The 18,090-nt window shown below is 45.6% G+C and overlaps 1 protein-coding gene across 1 annotated transcript; it reads left to right on the forward strand.

The window, feature by feature from the left end:
- The first annotated feature begins 523 nt into the window (after window positions 1-523).
- On the forward strand, window positions 524-18,049 carry ATP6V1E1 (ATPase H+ transporting V1 subunit E1). The gene is made up of 9 exons (XM_048500746.1): window positions 524-687; window positions 5,831-5,896; window positions 6,372-6,481; window positions 8,652-8,718; window positions 11,697-11,786; window positions 13,344-13,412; window positions 14,400-14,494; window positions 15,604-15,691; window positions 17,478-18,049. The coding sequence occupies exons 1-9, from the start codon at window positions 655-657 to the stop codon at window positions 17,538-17,540; spliced, it is 681 nt and encodes a 226-aa protein (XP_048356703.1). The 5' UTR covers window positions 524-654; the 3' UTR covers window positions 17,541-18,049.
- The last annotated feature ends 41 nt before the right edge of the window (window positions 18,050-18,090 follow it).

Here is an 18,090-nt window from a genome sequence, read left to right on the forward strand (position 1 = left end):
AGAATAAAATTTGAGTCCAGTGGTAACTTCAAGACTAACAAAGTTTTATTCTTGGCATCAGTTTTCCAGTGCAAGCGCACTTCTACAGATAGGAAGGAGTTTTGAACACATGGAGCTTGGTATATGGGACTTTGATTTAAGCAAGATTATACCCCTGGGGAAGAAATGCTTTAAGGCGCTACTGGACTCGAATCTTGTTCTGTTGTTGGGATTTTACTACACAACCCGGAAAACCCACAACAGCCAGATTTACTAAGTACCTACGTTAGGCATTAAGTAGCTGTGTGATTCTGGGAAGGCGAACCGAACAGTAACGAGGGTACGAAGTAAACCTGGCTGTTGTGGATTTTCCGGGTTGTGTAGCCGTGGAGCAAAAACGACCAGCCCGCGGCCACAAAGCCTGGGATACCTCCGTCCCCTCGCTCCACACGACCCCGCCCCTCAGCTTAACCTCCCTCCGCCCGGCCGAAATGCGCAGGCGCCGCAAACATCGCGAGACCTCTTCCTATTGGCCCAGCGCGAGGGCCCCGGGGCGGCGCTTCCATGACGGAGCGACGGTCAGCATTGGGGTCGCAGCCGGCAGGGACTCGTAGCGGATCGGTTGTGTCGCGTTGGAACCCGGCCTGAGCTTTTTCTTCCTCCTCCACCTCCGCCATGGCGCTCAGCGATGCCGACGTCCAGAAGCAGGTACGAGGGAGGTCCCCCTTGACCGGAGCCTGTCCTTTCCAGACGCGCCTCTGGCTGCGGGTCCCGCTTACGCTAGAGTAAAACCCCGTTGTGTGCTATGAGGCTTACTCCGAAGGAACTGTCCGCCTTGCTTCCCTTCACTGCCTTTGCTGAGCGGCCTTCTGGGCAGGATCCATGTTAAGGAAGGAGAAGGGGGGTGCTCAAGGTTGGAGGGGGCGGCTGGGGGAGAGTTTGTAATGGCAGACAGTGAAGGATGGAGACTAAGGAACATGATGAGGTTTCTATGGTGCTAGCAGTGGGTACTTTGCTTTTGCAGGGTGCACAGGTACGGGTCTATGCCCCAAAGAGCTTCCAATTTAACGTTGGACGTGGGCGAGACAACCAAGGAAGAGAAGGAAAATGGAGGCTGAAATAAATAAGGGAAGGAAATGCATGTGGTCTCTAGACACATGCAGCTCGGTTCTGTGCAGGCCTAACCTTGAAGCAAGGATTCTTGTCGTTTCAGACGGTGGCTGTGTTGGTCTGTAGAACAGCTGGATTTGAATCTAGTGGCACCTTAGAGGTCAACAGGATTTTAGGGGATATAAGCTTTTAAGAGTCAAAGTTGCTGTCTGACAAGCGGACCCTAAGAAATCTATTTGGTCTCTAAGGTGCTGCTGGACTTGAATCTTAGGATTCTTGTAGTTGCGGTTGTGCCTTCTAGGAGTCCAGTGGCGTGTGCTCCTGGGTAAACACGCTAGGATCAGAGTTTAAGCAGGCATGACCCTCTGCTGGGAAGTCCTTCTCCCTGTATTACGTGTAAGGACATGAGACTAGTTTGTGTGGAATAGAAGGATTTCGTAACTGAACAAGACTTACTGCCCATTTTGATAGATGCGAACTTTGGAGTAAATGTCACTTTAGGGCTTATTTCCAAGGAAGCATATATGGGATTGGAAGGAAACCCTGAGAAATGAAGCGGAACTTGACTTTCTAGTAGGATAGTTCCACCAGGCCTATGGTTGAGAAAAACAGCCTATACTATTTACATGGCCTCCTTCCTTTCCTCTTTCCCTTGTCTTCGCCCATTTACTGTCTTGTGGATATATGTTGGCATGGGTGTCATTGGTTGTTTCAGCCCTCAGATTTTAAAACTGTGTTGAAGTTATTGTTTTTATTGATTTTATCACTTATTATTGTTGTAAGGCATTCTCAGCCAGTCTGGGGAAGGGCAACTTAGAAGTTAAAATAATAACAACAATAAGCATTCTTGGGATTGCAGCGCATCTTGAACCAAGACTTGTTTCTTTGGTTTTTGTTAAAGGGCAGCTGGTGAGCAAATGGAAATAAATAAAATAAAACTATTAGTGAAGTTCACTATATAATACAGTGGGCCTCATTGTAGAAATCTTTGGATAACCTCTTTTCAGCTTTTTGCACACAATCACTAATCTACTGTAGAAATCCCATAATGCACTAAAGGGGTGAGAAAAGAACACCCTTTGATCACCAGTTTTGACTATAATTGGGTGTTGTTTAAAGGACAAACTATCCAAACTGATGTGACCTTGAGCATGTGCCCTTGAGGTGAAGGATTTCTTAGTCATGAAAATGACTAAGAAAATACCCAGAGGTAGAATAGGTACACAGGATCACAGCCCTGAACTGATTTCTGCCTTGGAATAATCCCTACACTCTGTTTTTAATTCTGACACTGTATCCAAAACATGGTATCCAAAATATGATGTTAAGGGTTTGTTCATGAGAAGGTGGTGTTGGGGGAGGTGGGTGGTCTGAAGCAGAGATGCTTTGAGTTACATGGTAATTTGTAGTATAGAAATAATGGCACAGATGGCTGCTCGTTTGTCTTTTTGTATGCTTATTGTGTAGAAAGGCAGAATATAAATTGGAGGTTGAAAGAAATGAGATTGGAGGCAATATTCTCTATATTCCTGTATCTGCTTTTTAAGATTTCTGGGCCACTTCTTTACAGTCCTATCTCTCTTTTTTTGCCACCTTTGTTTTTTGTATGGGTGTACATAGATGCTGTATGGGGTGAAATTATCAAGTTGCACCATAGACTGAGGCTGTAATGGTAGATTGCAGCAGAGACTGGACAAATGAAAGTTAAAACATGCTGAGTGCTACTGGGACAGCCAGACCTGAGAGAGCCTCTATGGCCAGGGTCCCCACCTTTTTGAGCCTTTGGGTACATTTGGAATTTTACCATGGCATAGTGGGTGCAGGAACAAAATGGCTGCTCCAAAATGGCTACTGCAAGAGGTTTAGCCAGCCATAGAATGATTGCCATAGCTTTATTTCAGTAACAGTACAGATCCTTGCTCTGTGGTGACAGCTGCTTCCAATTTCTTTCTTTTTAAAAAATCTCCACAGCCAATCAGAAAAGCCCTACATGGCCCCACTCACTTCCTAAAAACTCTTGGAGGGCACCAGAAAAGGTGTACCATGTTTGGGACCCTTGCCCTGCACACTCTCCCACTGCTTGCAGAGTGTTCCTGCAGGCATGGTGCCTTTCAGTAAGAGATGTTTTATCCCAAAATAAGGTGATGTTGACTATAAGCAGAGCTGAGGGAGAGATGGCGGATAGAACAGTCATGTTTGATCTTCAGTGTGGGAAGTGAAAACAGATTGCTTATTTAAGACTTCTGGAAGGCAGATGCTGAATAGATGTGGGAAGGTAGCGAGGGTGCTCATGAATGGAAAGGAAGAACTGTAAAAGTTGGTGAATAATGCTCACGCCAGCTGATGGAAATGGGAAGTTTTGACTCGAGGGACTGAATCCTTGGGGGAGGGGCATTGTAGTGGGAAACCTTTTTGTGAAACATTTAGACTCCTGGTTCTCTTTCTCACTGGCACGTATCTTGGACGGTGTTTCTGATAATATTAGTCTTGTCTCCGCTAATGCATTTCACATGGAGAAGTGACAACGGGGAAGGGAAGACTTAAATTTATGCAAGAAACCACATTCATGTTGTTTGATCCAAGGTTCAAAGTATGCATGTTATAAGAGGAAGAAAAGTACCAAGAATAAATCCCAGCCATCCACTGGAATGGGAGTTTCCCCTCCTCTTTATAAACACACTTGAAAATCAAGTCCTCGCGGTACAGTTCTCTGCAGGTTTGCTCAGAAGTAAGAACCTGCTGCTCACTGGGACTTGTTCTCAAGTAAGCTCATATAAGTTTGCAGCCTTAACATTGTCTCCGATATATAAAATCCAGCATGGCCTTCCTAAGAATCATGCATAATTTTTAGGCTTCTGCAGGAAGCAAAAAGCAAGCTAAAGAAAAAAATCTCTGTGAAATCGCTCTTCCACTTTGGTTCAAATAATACTTTCTCAGGAAGAGCCTCTGGTTGCAGTGGAAACTTACAATTCACAGTGTGTGTTGTGCTCCAGAGCTTGTCCTGTTGACTGTAAATTGTGCCTGTACCAGCCGAACTGCCCTGACCTCAGCCTGGGGTGGACTATGCTGCAGAGGGCTGCATTAATCCAGCCCGTGCCGGTAAAGAAATGTCCCTTCATGGGTGATGTGCATAGTGTATATGTTTTACACAAACTCAGCCACTGGAGTTCCACTGGTTTCCTGCATTCGACTATATGTTTCATGCTGTCACAGAGCCTCGGGTGGCATTTTTTAAATCCAACATGAAGAGAATTCAAAAGCACATCTCACCTGACATTACAAGGAATGAGTTGTGTTGTTGCAATGTTGTCTGCAGAAGAGAGATTTTTTTTCAGTGGCAGCCCCACAATTATAGATCAACATTTCCAGGATGGTGTCCCTGGCCCACCCTTTCTTGACCCTTAGGAGACAGTCAAAGGCTGTTTTATTCAGGACAACATTTGATTCATTTCATTTCTTCTGCCTACTGGCAGTTTTAAATTATTGATTTTTATATTAGTCGTTTTGTATATTTCATTATTTTCGTTTTGCTTATATTGTGAGCCACTTTGAGTTCCTATGAGGTAGAGAGCCAGCATGATGTAGTAGCTAAGAGTGGCAGACGCTAATCTGGTGAACTGGATTTGTTTCTTTGCTCCTCCACATGAAGCCTTCTGGGAGACGTTGGGCAAGTCACAGCTCTCTCAGCATTGGCTCAGCCCCACCTGTCACACAAGGAATCTGTTGTGGGGGATGGGGGTGCTTGTAAGCTGCTTTGTGACTCCTTGCGGTAGAGAAAAGCAGGGTATAAATCAAATTCTTCTTCTAGAAAGGTAGTTAGATAACATTTATAAAATATTTGGTAGAATGTTTCAGTTGCAGCTAGTAGTTTGATGGCAACTTCTGCCTACAGGGGCTGATTCTCTCTCAGCATAGAACTAGAGAGAGAGAGAGAAAAAACTCTTGTGGGGTTCAACCCTATGTAACTGGGCAGCAGCTTGAGGTCATTATGTTTTTTTGCCAAGGCGTAATAGCTATCTCTGCCAACACTATGGCTCCTTCTGCACATGAAGAATAAAGCACTTTCAAACTGCTTTCAATGCCCTTTGAAGCTGTGCAGAATAGCAAAATCCACTTGCAAACAGTTGTGAAAGTGGTTTGAAAACACATTATTCTGCGTGTGCGGAAGGGGCCTGAGTTAGAGCTGAAATGCTTCACTGCTCACTTGCCTGTCTGAATTCCACTTACCCATCTTGAATGGCCACCAATGAAGGTTTTTGTCTTTCTGTCAGAGGTTGCAAAAACTGGAGGGTTTCTGAGCACTTGGCAGGCAGAGTCACATGCAGGTTGTGATCATCTTTGTGCATCACAGGTTGTGCAGGTTTGTGTTGAAGGAATGCTCTCGCCCCCGACTTAGTGCATTAATGCACTTTTTATTATCTTGAGGGTACGCTGGAGGGCACCAAGAAGAATGGATGAATATAGCCACTAAATTCATACAGCTGCCTTAATGTAATTTCAGCCCATAATCAGATCAGAGCAATTGAACATACACATATTGGGCAATCTCTCTGTCTTGTGACTGGATTCTTGTAGTTGCTGTTGAAGCCCTGTGCTTGGAGGTCCCCTTTTCTGTCGGGGGGCGGGGGGGAGCCTTACTTAATTAAAAAAAACACTTATGCATTGATGTTGATGGGGGATGTTACAGTATTCAGTGGCAAAACTGTTTCTGTGGGAAATGTGACCTGTCTTTTTCTTGCAGATCAAGCACATGATGGCTTTCATTGAACAGGAAGCCAATGAAAAGGCAGAAGAAATAGATGCAAAGGTAAATAAAAAACACTGGGTCTTCCTTAAAAGTAGAGCTCCTGTAAGAGGTCCCGGCTTCTGATGAAAGCTAAAAGCCTGCTTGTTCCAGGCTGTTAACAAATTTAAAGAGTGTTAAAGCATCTGTTGCTGACTCCGTCTGGACCTATAGATCCAAATGAAGATGTTGGAATGGATTTCTTCTTACACTTAGATTGGAATAGACTTTTGATTATAACATGAATACCGCGCAAGGTTTCCCATTGGAGTAAGCTGAGCTAGGCTTTAACTGCCCACAAGAATGTCTCTGCTTTTGAATGAATAAAAGTGAGCTCAGTGGATTAAGAATAAGCTTTGCAGTTGTAGTCTTCTCTGTTATAACCATTCCAGCCATGGCTCCAGAAAAACGTGGGATACAGGGTTTCCTTTCCAACTGCGAAAAACGCAGTTGTCCCTGGTCCTCTCAGCCAGCTTCAAAACTTTATTCTTTCTTGCAGGCTGAAGAAGAATTCAACATTGAGAAAGGTCGCCTTGTTCAGACACAGAGGCTGAAGATCATGGAGTACTATGAAAAGAAAGAGAAGCAAATTGAACAGCAGAAGAAAATGTATGTAGCGCAACGTGTCCTGGCCTGGCGTGTTCTATGTTAGGGGTCCCGAACCTTCTTCAGCCTGCAGGCTTCTTTAGAATTCTGATACAGCGTGGGGGCCACAGCCACAAAATGGCTGCCACAGCAGGTGGAGCTAGCCACAAAATGGGTGCTTTTCAGCGGCAGGGAGGCTTTTTTGGTTTTTTGCCTCCTTGCACAGCTGAGAAGCCCTTTTGGAGGTGACAGGGTGGTGCTAAAGTGGCATTGCATTCTGCCACCAGGGGGCCTGGATTGGGCTGCTTGGCTCCCATCTCTCAATCCACTTCCTTTTAGCCAAAGCTGAAAAAAGTAAGCAAGAACCTGGTAGTCTCCTGGATGTGCCTTAATAGTCAGGGTTAGTGCTGAAGGCAGAGGCGTAGCTGGGCCAAACTGTGCCCGGTGCGCATTCTAATTTTCCACCCCCATTGCGCCCCCCGCCCCACGGCACCCCCCTTCCCACTCTTACCTTAGTTCCTTTCCTTTTACAGAACTTTTTCAGGCTGCAAAAGGCCTGTTCGCAGTAAAAAAAGGCCTGATGGGAACTATACTTCCCAGGAGACCTTGTGAGTCCCAAGGTCTCCTGGGAACTGTAGTTCCTCAGGCCGTTTTTACTGCAAACAGGTCTTTTGCAGCCTGAAAAAGTTCTGAAAAAGGAAAGGAACTAAGGTAAGTGTGGGAAGGGGGTGGGGGGCCTGGGGGCGATTTTCTGCGCGCCCCCAGGCATGCACCCGGTGCACAGCGCATCCCCCTGCCCCCTTGTAGCTTCCTGACTGGCTGAAGGAGGGTGACTTCTCCCTGCTGCTTATGAAGCATCCTCAAATAAATACTCTTCAGAGGAGAACATTGTACATAGTCATTTAGGTAAGTCATAGTGGTGTGCTGTAAAGCTTCCAGGAGAAGGCTCTGGGAAGGACGTGCTTTTGGCTCATGAAGAAGGCCTGTACACATGAATATGTGAAGTTGCTGTATGTTAATCAGATTATCGGTCTGTCAAGTTCAGTATTGTCTACTCCTGTGCTGGCAATTGGCCATGCTGGCAGGGGCTGATGTGAATTGTAGTCCATGAACATCTGGAGTGCCATAGGTTCACCACCACTGTGTACTCAGACTAGAAGCAACTCTCCAGAGGCCTAGGTAGAGATATTTAACTGGAAATGCGTGAGATTGAACATGGGACCTCCTGCATCCAAAGCAGACACTTTCCCACTGAGCCACAGCCTGTCCAGCTAAAGTGGTGTTTCTTTAGCAGCTCCCACTGTCAGTCGAGGAGTTGAGAGACATTATAGCAGTGAGATCAAAAGTTTGTGGCTGGAGTACCTGCCCATGGTGGTGGGATTCAAGAGCTGTGGCATAGCACCACCAGTGGGGCTGGGAGCGATGAGCCGTGACTGGGCATTCAGGGGCAGAGCATTCCTGGAGTGCCAGGGCTGTGGCAAGGGCCTTGGCAGCTGCGATCACTTGGGTGGGAAACAAATGCACCTGCCAGGCACAGGCTGCCTCATGCCCTTCGGTGCACCTCTGCTGAACGGCTGCTTCAAGTCCGGGGTGCTGCTGAGAGGGAGCAGGCGTAACTAAGGCAAAATCACGTGTAGCAAAATCTTAGTAACCCCCTCTCAGCACACTACAAATAATTGTAGTAACCTACTCTGGGGAACCTGTGAGAGGTATGCTGGATCCCCACCTCTGGTTATAACTAGTGGTGGACCTGCAATTACAGTAACAGGTACCCATGGTGGTGGGATTCAAATCCAGGCGACCAGTGGGCTGGGCGGGGCATCGCATATGGTGCTCGTGATCAAAATTCCAGGGCAGGGCATTCCTGGGTACTGCGGCACCAGCCGCTGCTTCAGTCCTTTGGGTGGGAAACAAACGCACGAAAAGAGTAGCTGCTACGCGACGCTGCGCACCTCCTGCTAGACTGCTTCAAGTTCCCAAGGCTACCATGAGGAGGGCGTGAATCTTAAGCAAAAAATCACGGCAAAATCACCAATTAGTAACTCTCCAGCACAATAATAAATACTAGTAATCCAATACTCGAACTCCAGAGACTCGCTGGATCCCACCTCTGGTTATAACTAGTGGGTGGGTGTCTTGCTGTATGGAGCCTGTTGTTGTGCTCACGTTTTGTTTCCGCCTCTCTGTCTTGCAGTCAGATGTCCAACCTGATGAATCAGGCGCGGCTGAAGGTTCTCAAAGCAAGAGATGATTTGATTGCTGTGAGTACCTATTTCTCAATGTAGGGAAAGGGTCAGACTTCTGATCATCTGCCTGAGCCAGACCACTGTCTGAAATATACCTTGATGCAGAAAATAGCTTCATTTGCAGCTTGTGTATCATTTGTGGGCCCAGGCGTTCATAGAATCATAGAATGATAAAGTTGGAAGAGACCTCAAGGGCCACCCAGTCCAACCTCCTGCAATGTAGGAACATATTCAGTAGACCCAAGACACTGAAGCTACCTTGGCACTGCTTACTGCTTTTCTTTCGCAAGACTAAAAGAAATGTGAGCCAAAGAGGGCCAGTTCCTTCTAATTTTCTTCCATTGCAGCCTGCGATTGCCTTTTGTAGCCACTGATGGACACAGGCGTGATATAAACCTCTTCATGATTGACAGAAAGAGGAAGTCGTGGTTTAGGGAAACTCTGAGAAGTAGAGCATGAGGTTTAAATTGGAATAGAGAGACCTGGACTCAAATCCCAGTGGCAGATGGTAGAGAATTCCTCTCAATTCATGTTGTGATTGACCTGATCTTGCCTCTGATATCTGTGTTTAATATTTGCATGGTTATAGCATGCAAGCAGGTCCCACTCTTGCAAATACAGCTGGAAGCGGCTGCTCTGCTGTGGCTGCTCTCCAGCGGGTTGCCTGAGATTGGCGTCTTCCATCTCGGGCAGTCATCTGTGGGATGCTGTCATTCTTGGGAGTGAGGAGGTAGATGAGTAAGCAAGGGACGGAAGCCATCTCCTTCTGCATGCTGTGTTTCGCTATTTCCCTGATCGCTGCCTCCTTGGCTTCGCTGGGAAGGAAAGCCTTCTTCAGTCGAGCATCCAAGACCAACAGGCTCACCAGCCATCAACAGCATCAGAGCAGCCAGTTGCTGGAGCAGGAACGTATATTGGCGTCAAATTTGTCCATATGTTATGGTCTCTACTTGCCTATTAAGAAGAGTTCAAGGCATGTTCACAGACTGGCGAGCCTCTTGATCTGATCTCCGTCTGTGTGCAGCCTACCTATAAGGCCTGGAAGCACTCTGGCTTCTTGTCACATGAGCAGTAGACTCTAATCTGGAAAACCGGATTTGTTTGCCCGCTCTTCCCCATGAAGCCTGCTGGGTGACCTCTCTGAACTCTGTCGGCCACACCTACCTCACAGGGTATCTGTTGTGGGGGGGAGGGGGGCAAGGTAGGTGACTGAACTACTTGTGGTAGCAAAAAGTGGGGCATAAAAATCAACTCTTCTTCTTACAGCTTGCTGTGACTGCTGGAAAGAGGGAGGGAAGGAAGCAAAGTATACAAATTATTGCACAAAGCAGGCCCTGTTCTCTCCCTGCCCATCCTGATTAAGATAAATCACATGCCTCTGATGCATGAAAAGCTCAGCTTCCTCTTTCTGAAGTTAGTCCTAACTAGATCACTCTGTGTGAGGAATAGGCTGAAATGGTTGGAAGGATCATTTGTAGAGGTGGAGAATGACTTAAGCTGCTTTAGGTCCCCATTAGGGGAAAGGATAGGGTGTAAATGAATTAAATACAATCAGTAATAAAATATTAATAAGGCAAAGTATTCATGTTTTGTTCTACAGATGGGTCAAAGAGCTGGGAGGTTTTTGATTATTTTTTAATTTATTATTGGATTGGATTTATTCTGCACCCTTTCCTAAAGGTGCAGTTCCGTTTCCATCATTTTATAAAATAACTAGCGGGCCTGGCCACGCGTTGCTGTGGCTCAGTCTGGTGAAGTGGAAAAGAAAGAAAAGGGGAAGCGAATGGTTCGAACATGTGTCATTGCACAATGCTTGCAAGGGAGGGGAGGGGCAAGGGGCCCCTCACTCCCCTCCCTCTCTCCTGTTCCCTTGCATGGCACCCTGCCCCGTCCCTCCCTAACATTCCCCTTCCTCTGCTAGGGTGGGTGGGCCATGTCTCTTCACTCCCTTCCCTTGCAGGCGAATTACCTAGCTTAAAAAACGCTGGGAGGCATGAGCTACTTTGTGTTCAAATTTCAGAGCGTTTGGTCCAGCAAACCCCTGGACCCTCCCTCACCTTCCCCTTCCTCTGCTAGGGTGGGTGGGCCATGTGCAGATGGCGGACCCCATCTTTTTCACTCCAGATGGCAGCGGTTTTCAAGGAAGGCATGGTTGTTTTCCTTGTATCAGAGGGTGTTGCTCTGACGACCAGCAGATGGCGCTGTCGCGGGACAGAACTGTGGTTCCAACTGTCACAGGTGTGGCATGTACACAACAGGAAGTATGGAAACAGTATAGAAACCTGGCCACACGCGAATGCGACGTGTGAAAATTTCAAAGCAATTGGTTCAGTAGTTTGGGAGATTACCTGTCAACAGAAAAACACACTGATAGATTTTTATATATATAGATACCAAAACATTATAAGTACTTAATATACATAAAACATTATAAATACTTAAAATTACAATAACTCATTGTTCAATTTTTAAAATATGCCAGCAAAGGAGCTCACATAGACCCACAGATACAGTTTAATTCCTTCATCCCTCTTGCTAGTATACTTTCATTATTATTCAGTTGGCACAGGATTCCAACAGAGTGATGAAGAAAAATAAATTGGAGGGGAGGAGAAAAGGAAAAGGGAGGGGAGGAAAAAAAGGGAAAAGGGAGCAATTGAGTTATCACCGTAGCTGCCTCAACCATATGCCTGGTAGAACAGCTGTGTCTTACAGGGCCTGTGGAATTGCATTAGATCCCGCAGGGCTCAGGGCTCTCTGGACAGAGGGTTCCACCAGCTGAGGCCAGCTGGTCTTCTCTTGGGCCAGGGATGACCAACAGGCTGCTACTAAAGCTTCCAAAAAGTTAAAAGCTGTCTTGGCTTAAAAGGTATGGGCTGCATTTAGTTTTGAAGAATAATAGATGCCTCTGGATTAGGATGTGGAGTGGGGCATTCGAACTAAGACCAAGCCACAGGAGCTTTGCTGACCTGATAATCTTTCTCTTGCTTCAGGATTTGCTGAACGATGCCAAGCAGAGACTGTCTAAAGTTGTGAAAGATACTGCCAGGTACCAGACGCTGTTGGATGGGCTGGTTCTACAGGTAAAAACATCCCCCGGCTTCCTGACACTATTTACTGTAAAAAGAACTTGCATGCTTGGTTGTGCCCTTAGCTGTGGATGTAGCTTTCTCGAGTCCATGCTAGAAGACTTCCTGTTTAAACAGTTGCCAAGTGTTTTCCCCAGCTGAATCTCCTACCCAAGTTCTCCAAATGGAGGCAGCCCTCATATGCCACAGTGTGTAAATCCCCAAGCCATGTCATGTATCGGTTAATGTGGCTGCGTTTGCTTTTGGAGAGGAACCTTTTGGAGAGGAACCATGGCTCAGTGGCAGAGCATCTGCTTTGCATTCAGAAGGTCCCCGTTTCAGTCCCTGGCATCTCCATGGGAAAGGTCCAGGCAGTAGGTGGTGTAAAAGACCTCTGCCTGAGACCCCGGAGTAGACAGTGCTGACCTTGGTAGATCAAAGGTCCCACTCAGTATAAGGTAGCTTCGTATGTCACCTGGGTAGGGTTTGAGATGCGTTGCCTGTAAAGATCAGTAAGAAGTAAAAGTCTTCTTTCAGTTAAGGAGAATATATATAGAATAAATCTATATTTGGTTGCTATTCTGGCCCCCAACTCTGAATCCAAGAGGCCAACTTCAGCTGCAGTCTCTTTCTTCTTTGGCACTGTAAAAACTGTTCTCTTCAGGGTTCTAGATTTGGTTTCTAATTGAAGTTTTGTAGAGGTAAGATCTAATTACTCTTATGAGTAATTAGATCTTACCTCTACAAAACTTCAATTAGAAACCAAATCTAGAAAGAGACTGCAGCTGAAGTTGGCCTCTTGGATTCAGAGTTGGGGGCCAGAATAGCAACCAAACCGTTCCTTAATGGTCGGTCACACACACACACACAATGAGCCCTTCGGGGGAGGGTGGTTTATAAATATAATAAATAATAATAATAATAATAATGTCTTAATTGAGTAGCACTATTTAGCTGTATATGTGGTAAACCAGTGGCGTCCAACACTGGCCTTCCAGATGTTCATGGAGTACAATTGCCATCAGCCCCTGTCAGCATGGCCAATTGGCAGGGGCTGATGGGAATCATAGTCCATGAACATCTAGAAGGCCAGACACCCCTGTGATAAACTGATAGCTGCACTGGAGAGTCAGTATGGTATAATAGTCTATAGGTGGCCAGCCTCCTGGCGCTTCCAGGTGTTCACCGAACTACAATTCCCATCAGCCCCTGCACCCAGCATAGCCCAGTGCGGGTGCCAGTCCATGGCATCCTGGAGCGCCATAGGTTGGCCACCCCTGCTATAGTGGTTTAGAGTGTCAGACTAGTATCTGGGAGACCTGGGTTCAAATCCCCACTCATATGATGGAGGCTCACTAGGTGACCTTCCTCACGGCGTTGCTGTGTGGATAAAATGGAGGAGAGGAGAATGATGTGAGCCACCTTGGGTCCCTGTTGGAGACCCAAATATATTGAATAAATACTCACTGGGTAGAACTTAAATGAAATCAATTCATGCTACTTAAAATTGTAAAATGTCTTATCAAAAAGCACAGTGTGAGATTATAAAAATGTTTTCTTTCTTCAATGAAGGGATTTTATCAGTTACTTGAGCCTAGAATGATTGTCCGTTGCCGGAAGCAGGACTTTCCCTTAGTCAAGGTAAGATTTCTCTGGCTGAAGTTGACTCACATGGGCTTGAAGGTGATTTGCCTGGCTGGCTGAGATCCTAGCACCGTAATCCTAACCAAATTTACAACCACCTAAACCTTAAATGGGTTAGGAGGGTGTAGCTCTTGCTTAGAATTGCCTTGTTAAGATCTTGAATGATTCTCTAATACTGTTTCTGGTGGGTTTTCCGGGCTGTGTGGCCATGGCCAGGTGGATCCTGTTCCTAACGTTTCGCCTGCATCTGTGGCTGGCATCTTCAGAGGTGTATCACAGAGGGAAGTCTGTTACACACTGTGATTTGCCTGGCTGCTTTTACCTTTTGGAGAGGAACCATGGCTCAGTGGCAGTCTATTACAGTGTGTAACAGACTTCCCTCTGTGATACGCCTCTGAAGATTCTAGCCACAGATACAGGCGAAATGTTAGGAACAAGATCCACCAGACCATGGCCACACAGCCCTGAAAACCCACCAGAAACAGTTGAATCCGGCCGTGAAAGCCTTCGACGGGTGCTTTTAATTTTGGGGTATTAATTTTTGTTGTTTTACTTGCAAGGTTGCAGTATTATCAAGTTTGATGGCAGAATTGAATATATTTTGTGTATGATTCATAGCTGAAAATGCCTTATTCTTGGCTCCCCCCCCCCCCCCCCCACTGCTATTCAAGGCTTTTCCCAACCTCTGGTCCCTGTGATGCTCTGGTTCAGGTGATTACCCATGTTGCATTATGGGTAATCATCTGAAAGCCTGCCCTGACTTTCTTCAAAGCTAATGTGTTGGTCATATTAGTTTAGTCCTTGGAGTACTGATGCATTTATTAGATGTCTCATCATAGCAATCGTAGCAGCTGGCACAGTGCAGTTTGCTTTGAGTCTTGGTGGAAAAGATGGACTGCAAATATAGTGAATAAATAAAATAAACGCAGAATCTTCTCTTCTCTTACAAGACTTTAATCTTCATGTGTATTGATCTTACCACAGAATGCAGTCCAGAAGAGCATCCCGATCTACAAAGCTGCTACCAAAAAAGACATTGATGTTCATATTGACCAGGACATGTTTCTTTCAGAGGACATGTAAGATATATAATATCTGTCACATTACAGGGAGTTGACATAGTAGAAATGCTTAAGTGGCTTAGAAGTGATCTTGTAGCTAGAAACTTGGTGCTGATAATTGTTGGCATTAATGCCAACACCTAGTTCTGTTCAGTAGGAACTGGCATTGCCTAACCCCTGGTAACGTAAATATAGCAAATCCTCTGCAATGCTGTTTATGTTAGTCAAGGAAATATCAACAGGAGCATCAAGTCATCCAGGTGTAGCAGCCAGAAAGTGGTGGCACTTGAAGATAAAGAAGTATTATAATCTGTGATATGTTTTATTCACAAAGCTTGTGAATGTACGCAAGTACCATTTGAACCAAATATTTATGTATTTATTTAATCAAATTTATATACCGCCCTCCCCCAGAGGGCTCAGAGGTGTCCGACATCAATCATAAAACATTAAAATCAGCTAAAACAACCACTCCCCCATAATTAAAAGAACCATATATAAATGGCAGACGGCTTCAAACTCCCACCCCTCCCCCTTTCTTGTGCCCACGGGAGGCCAGACGTTTACTATATAGCAGAATATAAAATGTTACCCCGGCTGGCCAAATGCCTGGTGGATAATTGTAATTATAATAGATCATAGATTATTTTCTTTTCTAATATAAAGATTCTTGAATGCCGATAATTTTAATCACAGTACAGCTTCATGCTTGTAAACAAACGAAATACCAAGAGAGTAACTTGCATATTCAGAGGCTTCGTCAACCTCAGCTGCGGAGCGGTTTGATTTGCTAACGTTAGGTGTACCCCCCCTTCCCCCAGCATAAGCAGTATGGTGGCCAATCCAAGTGCGAGCATTGCAAACATTTGTTGGGTTGTCCACAGGACCGTGCTGTGGCACCTGGAACACATAAAAGCTCCCAAGAATATGGATGTTTGTTTGCTAGCACAGGCACCAGTGAATAGAGGGACATTATTATCATCTTTATAAAGCACAGTATGCTGTAAGTTAAAGGGGGAAAACCCTGAAGAAGAGGCAAGCAGGTTGCAGTATGATTCAGCTCTTTTGGCAGCTGGCTGGGTCGATAGCTTTTGCTGTCAAGCTGTTAACATGATTGTCTCTTGCAGAGCTGGAGGTGTTGAAATCTATAATAGCGACAATAAAATAAAAGTTTCCAATACTCTGGAAAGTCGGCTGGACCTAATCGCCCAGCAGGTAAGTTTGGACAAGGTCTCTGCTCCTTCCCCTCCCTCCCCTCGAGTGGTCATAATGCCCCTTTCCAGGAATGGCACTGGGTCTGTCTCCAAATGTGAATATTGAGTGCTCAAGTTGGAAAGGAATACATCTGTGTCGTTCTGTCCCAAGTCCTTTTTGTGGCGTCAGGGGTCACCTTAACAAATGTCTGCATGGTAGAGAGAAAGTATAAAACCGCCAAGTTCAGTGATAGCTGATTTTGAATTGTTGAGTGGTTGGTTTTTATGATCAGGCACGGTTTTCATTCTAGGCTTTAATTATCAGCTGTTAATTTTGTTTTGTAAGATGATCCAGGCGGTTTCCCTGGGGTGGCAGTATAACATTTTTTCAAAATAAATAAAGTGAGCGCTCATCGAAACCCCTTGAGCACTGGTAGGAATGCACAGAGGAACAGGGAATTTTCTGGAATTCACTTACCTCGGGGACTAGATTGAAGAGGAAAGACTTGGCATGGGACATTCTGTCTTCCTTAAGAAGGGTTAAATATTTATATTTTTGTGTCCCCTTTCCCCTTGTGGGCTCAGGGCAGCTTCCAACATTTAAAATAAATCAAAGCTAAAACTGTAAATAACAACAGTTAGAACCTAGATGGCAAATAAAATCAGTTTCTATTAAAATAACCCTGCCAATATCAATAATAGAGGCAGTGGTGGGATCCAAAAATTTTAGTAACAGGTTCCCTCGCCAGCCCCCCCTCAGCAAAGGGGGCAGAGGCGTACCTAGGCAAACCGGAGCCCTGGGCAACATGAGTTGGATTCCCCCCCCCCCCATGGGCAGCCACCCCACCACGACCCAAAAATTTTTTTTTGCACCAGGTCATTTCTAAATCATCATCACATTATAGAAAATGCCCCAACTCACAAATCTGAATACAGCAATGGTGAAACACACAGGTTCTTTGATAGAGACTGGTGAGATAAAAGGTACGAAAGGCTGAGAATCAATGAATTGCAGTACCTGAAAGAAATTAACCCAGTTCAGGGAGTTACATTATTAGTCGCAATTGCTATATGGAACCTTCACGTTCAAAGGCAGTATGCCTCTCGGGGAGGCAAGGGCATGGAGATAGAAAAGCGGACCCAATTAGTAACCCCCTCTCGGCACACACAAATAATTAGCAACCCAACCTGCTGGATCCCACCTCTGAATAGAGGGGAGGAGAAGAGGGAGGCTATTTGGATGGTACAACCATAGCTGCCTCAACCATAAGCTTGGTGGAACAATTCTTGTCTTACAGGCCCTGTGGAGTTCCACCAGGCTGGGGCCAAGGCTGACATTGCTGTGGCCCTGGTTGAGGCCAGCAGAGCATCTTTTGGGTCAGCTGCCACCAGCAGATTGTTATTTGCTGACTGCAGCATCCATCAGATCATCAGATTTGTGGAGTCTTACCTAATTGTGGCTTTGTGGGGTGACCTGACTTACAGTATGCTGCAGGAGGATTTGAACATGCATCTCATGGGTAGATTAAGAGCTCATGTATTGAGGAGGATGAAAGAACTATTCCAGGGCAAGTGATCCCTGCACCTGGTGTGATAGTTGGAAATGGTTGCAGGAAGGGATGCAAAACCTGTGGCAGCCTGTGGCCCAGTTCACATCAACCCTTCTGCAGTTGGAGTCTTGGTTGTGACTCTTCAGAGTTCATTCACACGAAGTCAAGGAAGCGAATTGGTGCCGGATGCATTCCTACATGCTGTCATCAGACCCTTGTCAAACAATGATGCAATTCTCCTTCTCTCTTTCTCCACAGATGATGCCAGAGATCCGAACGGCACTCTTTGGTGCCAACACCAACCGGAAATTCCTGGACTAAATGAAGCAGAATGGAAACCTTTCCACTGCCATAATGAAGGGAGATGCCAAAGCATCTCTTAACACCCCCTTAAAATGTACTCAGCGCTATTATACTGTGTTGTCCTGTGTAAGCTCTTCCGTTAAATTATTATTTTTTGCACACCAGTTGTACTTAGCTTGACCGGGAAAGGGGCTGGAAGGCCTCTCTCCCCAGAGCAGTGGTATGTGATACAAGGGATGCACCATTTGGCTGGCTTCGTACAAGTGGGGGATCGGTGGCCAGACACTGTTTAAGCCACTCCTTTCAAGATGCGTCATTAACCCACACTGCTTGCCTACAGTTGCGTAATTACTTGGTTCAAACAGAGCATATATTTCTCTTGGTTTGCTGCAACATATGGTGACATGGTCAATACCAACCTTTTGTTCTGTATATGTGGCTTTCAAATATATATATATATATATTGTAGGCTAGCTCTATAATTTCTTTGTTAAAATAAAATAAATGTATGTTGGTTTTTTGTTCTACATTGCTGCAGTACCTGTAGTGATGCCCGTGTATGCCATGG

This window comes from Sphaerodactylus townsendi, linkage group LG06 (genome assembly GCF_021028975.2).
Source record: "Sphaerodactylus townsendi isolate TG3544 linkage group LG06, MPM_Stown_v2.3, whole genome shotgun sequence".
Taxonomy (NCBI): Eukaryota; Metazoa; Chordata; class Lepidosauria; order Squamata; family Sphaerodactylidae; genus Sphaerodactylus; species Sphaerodactylus townsendi.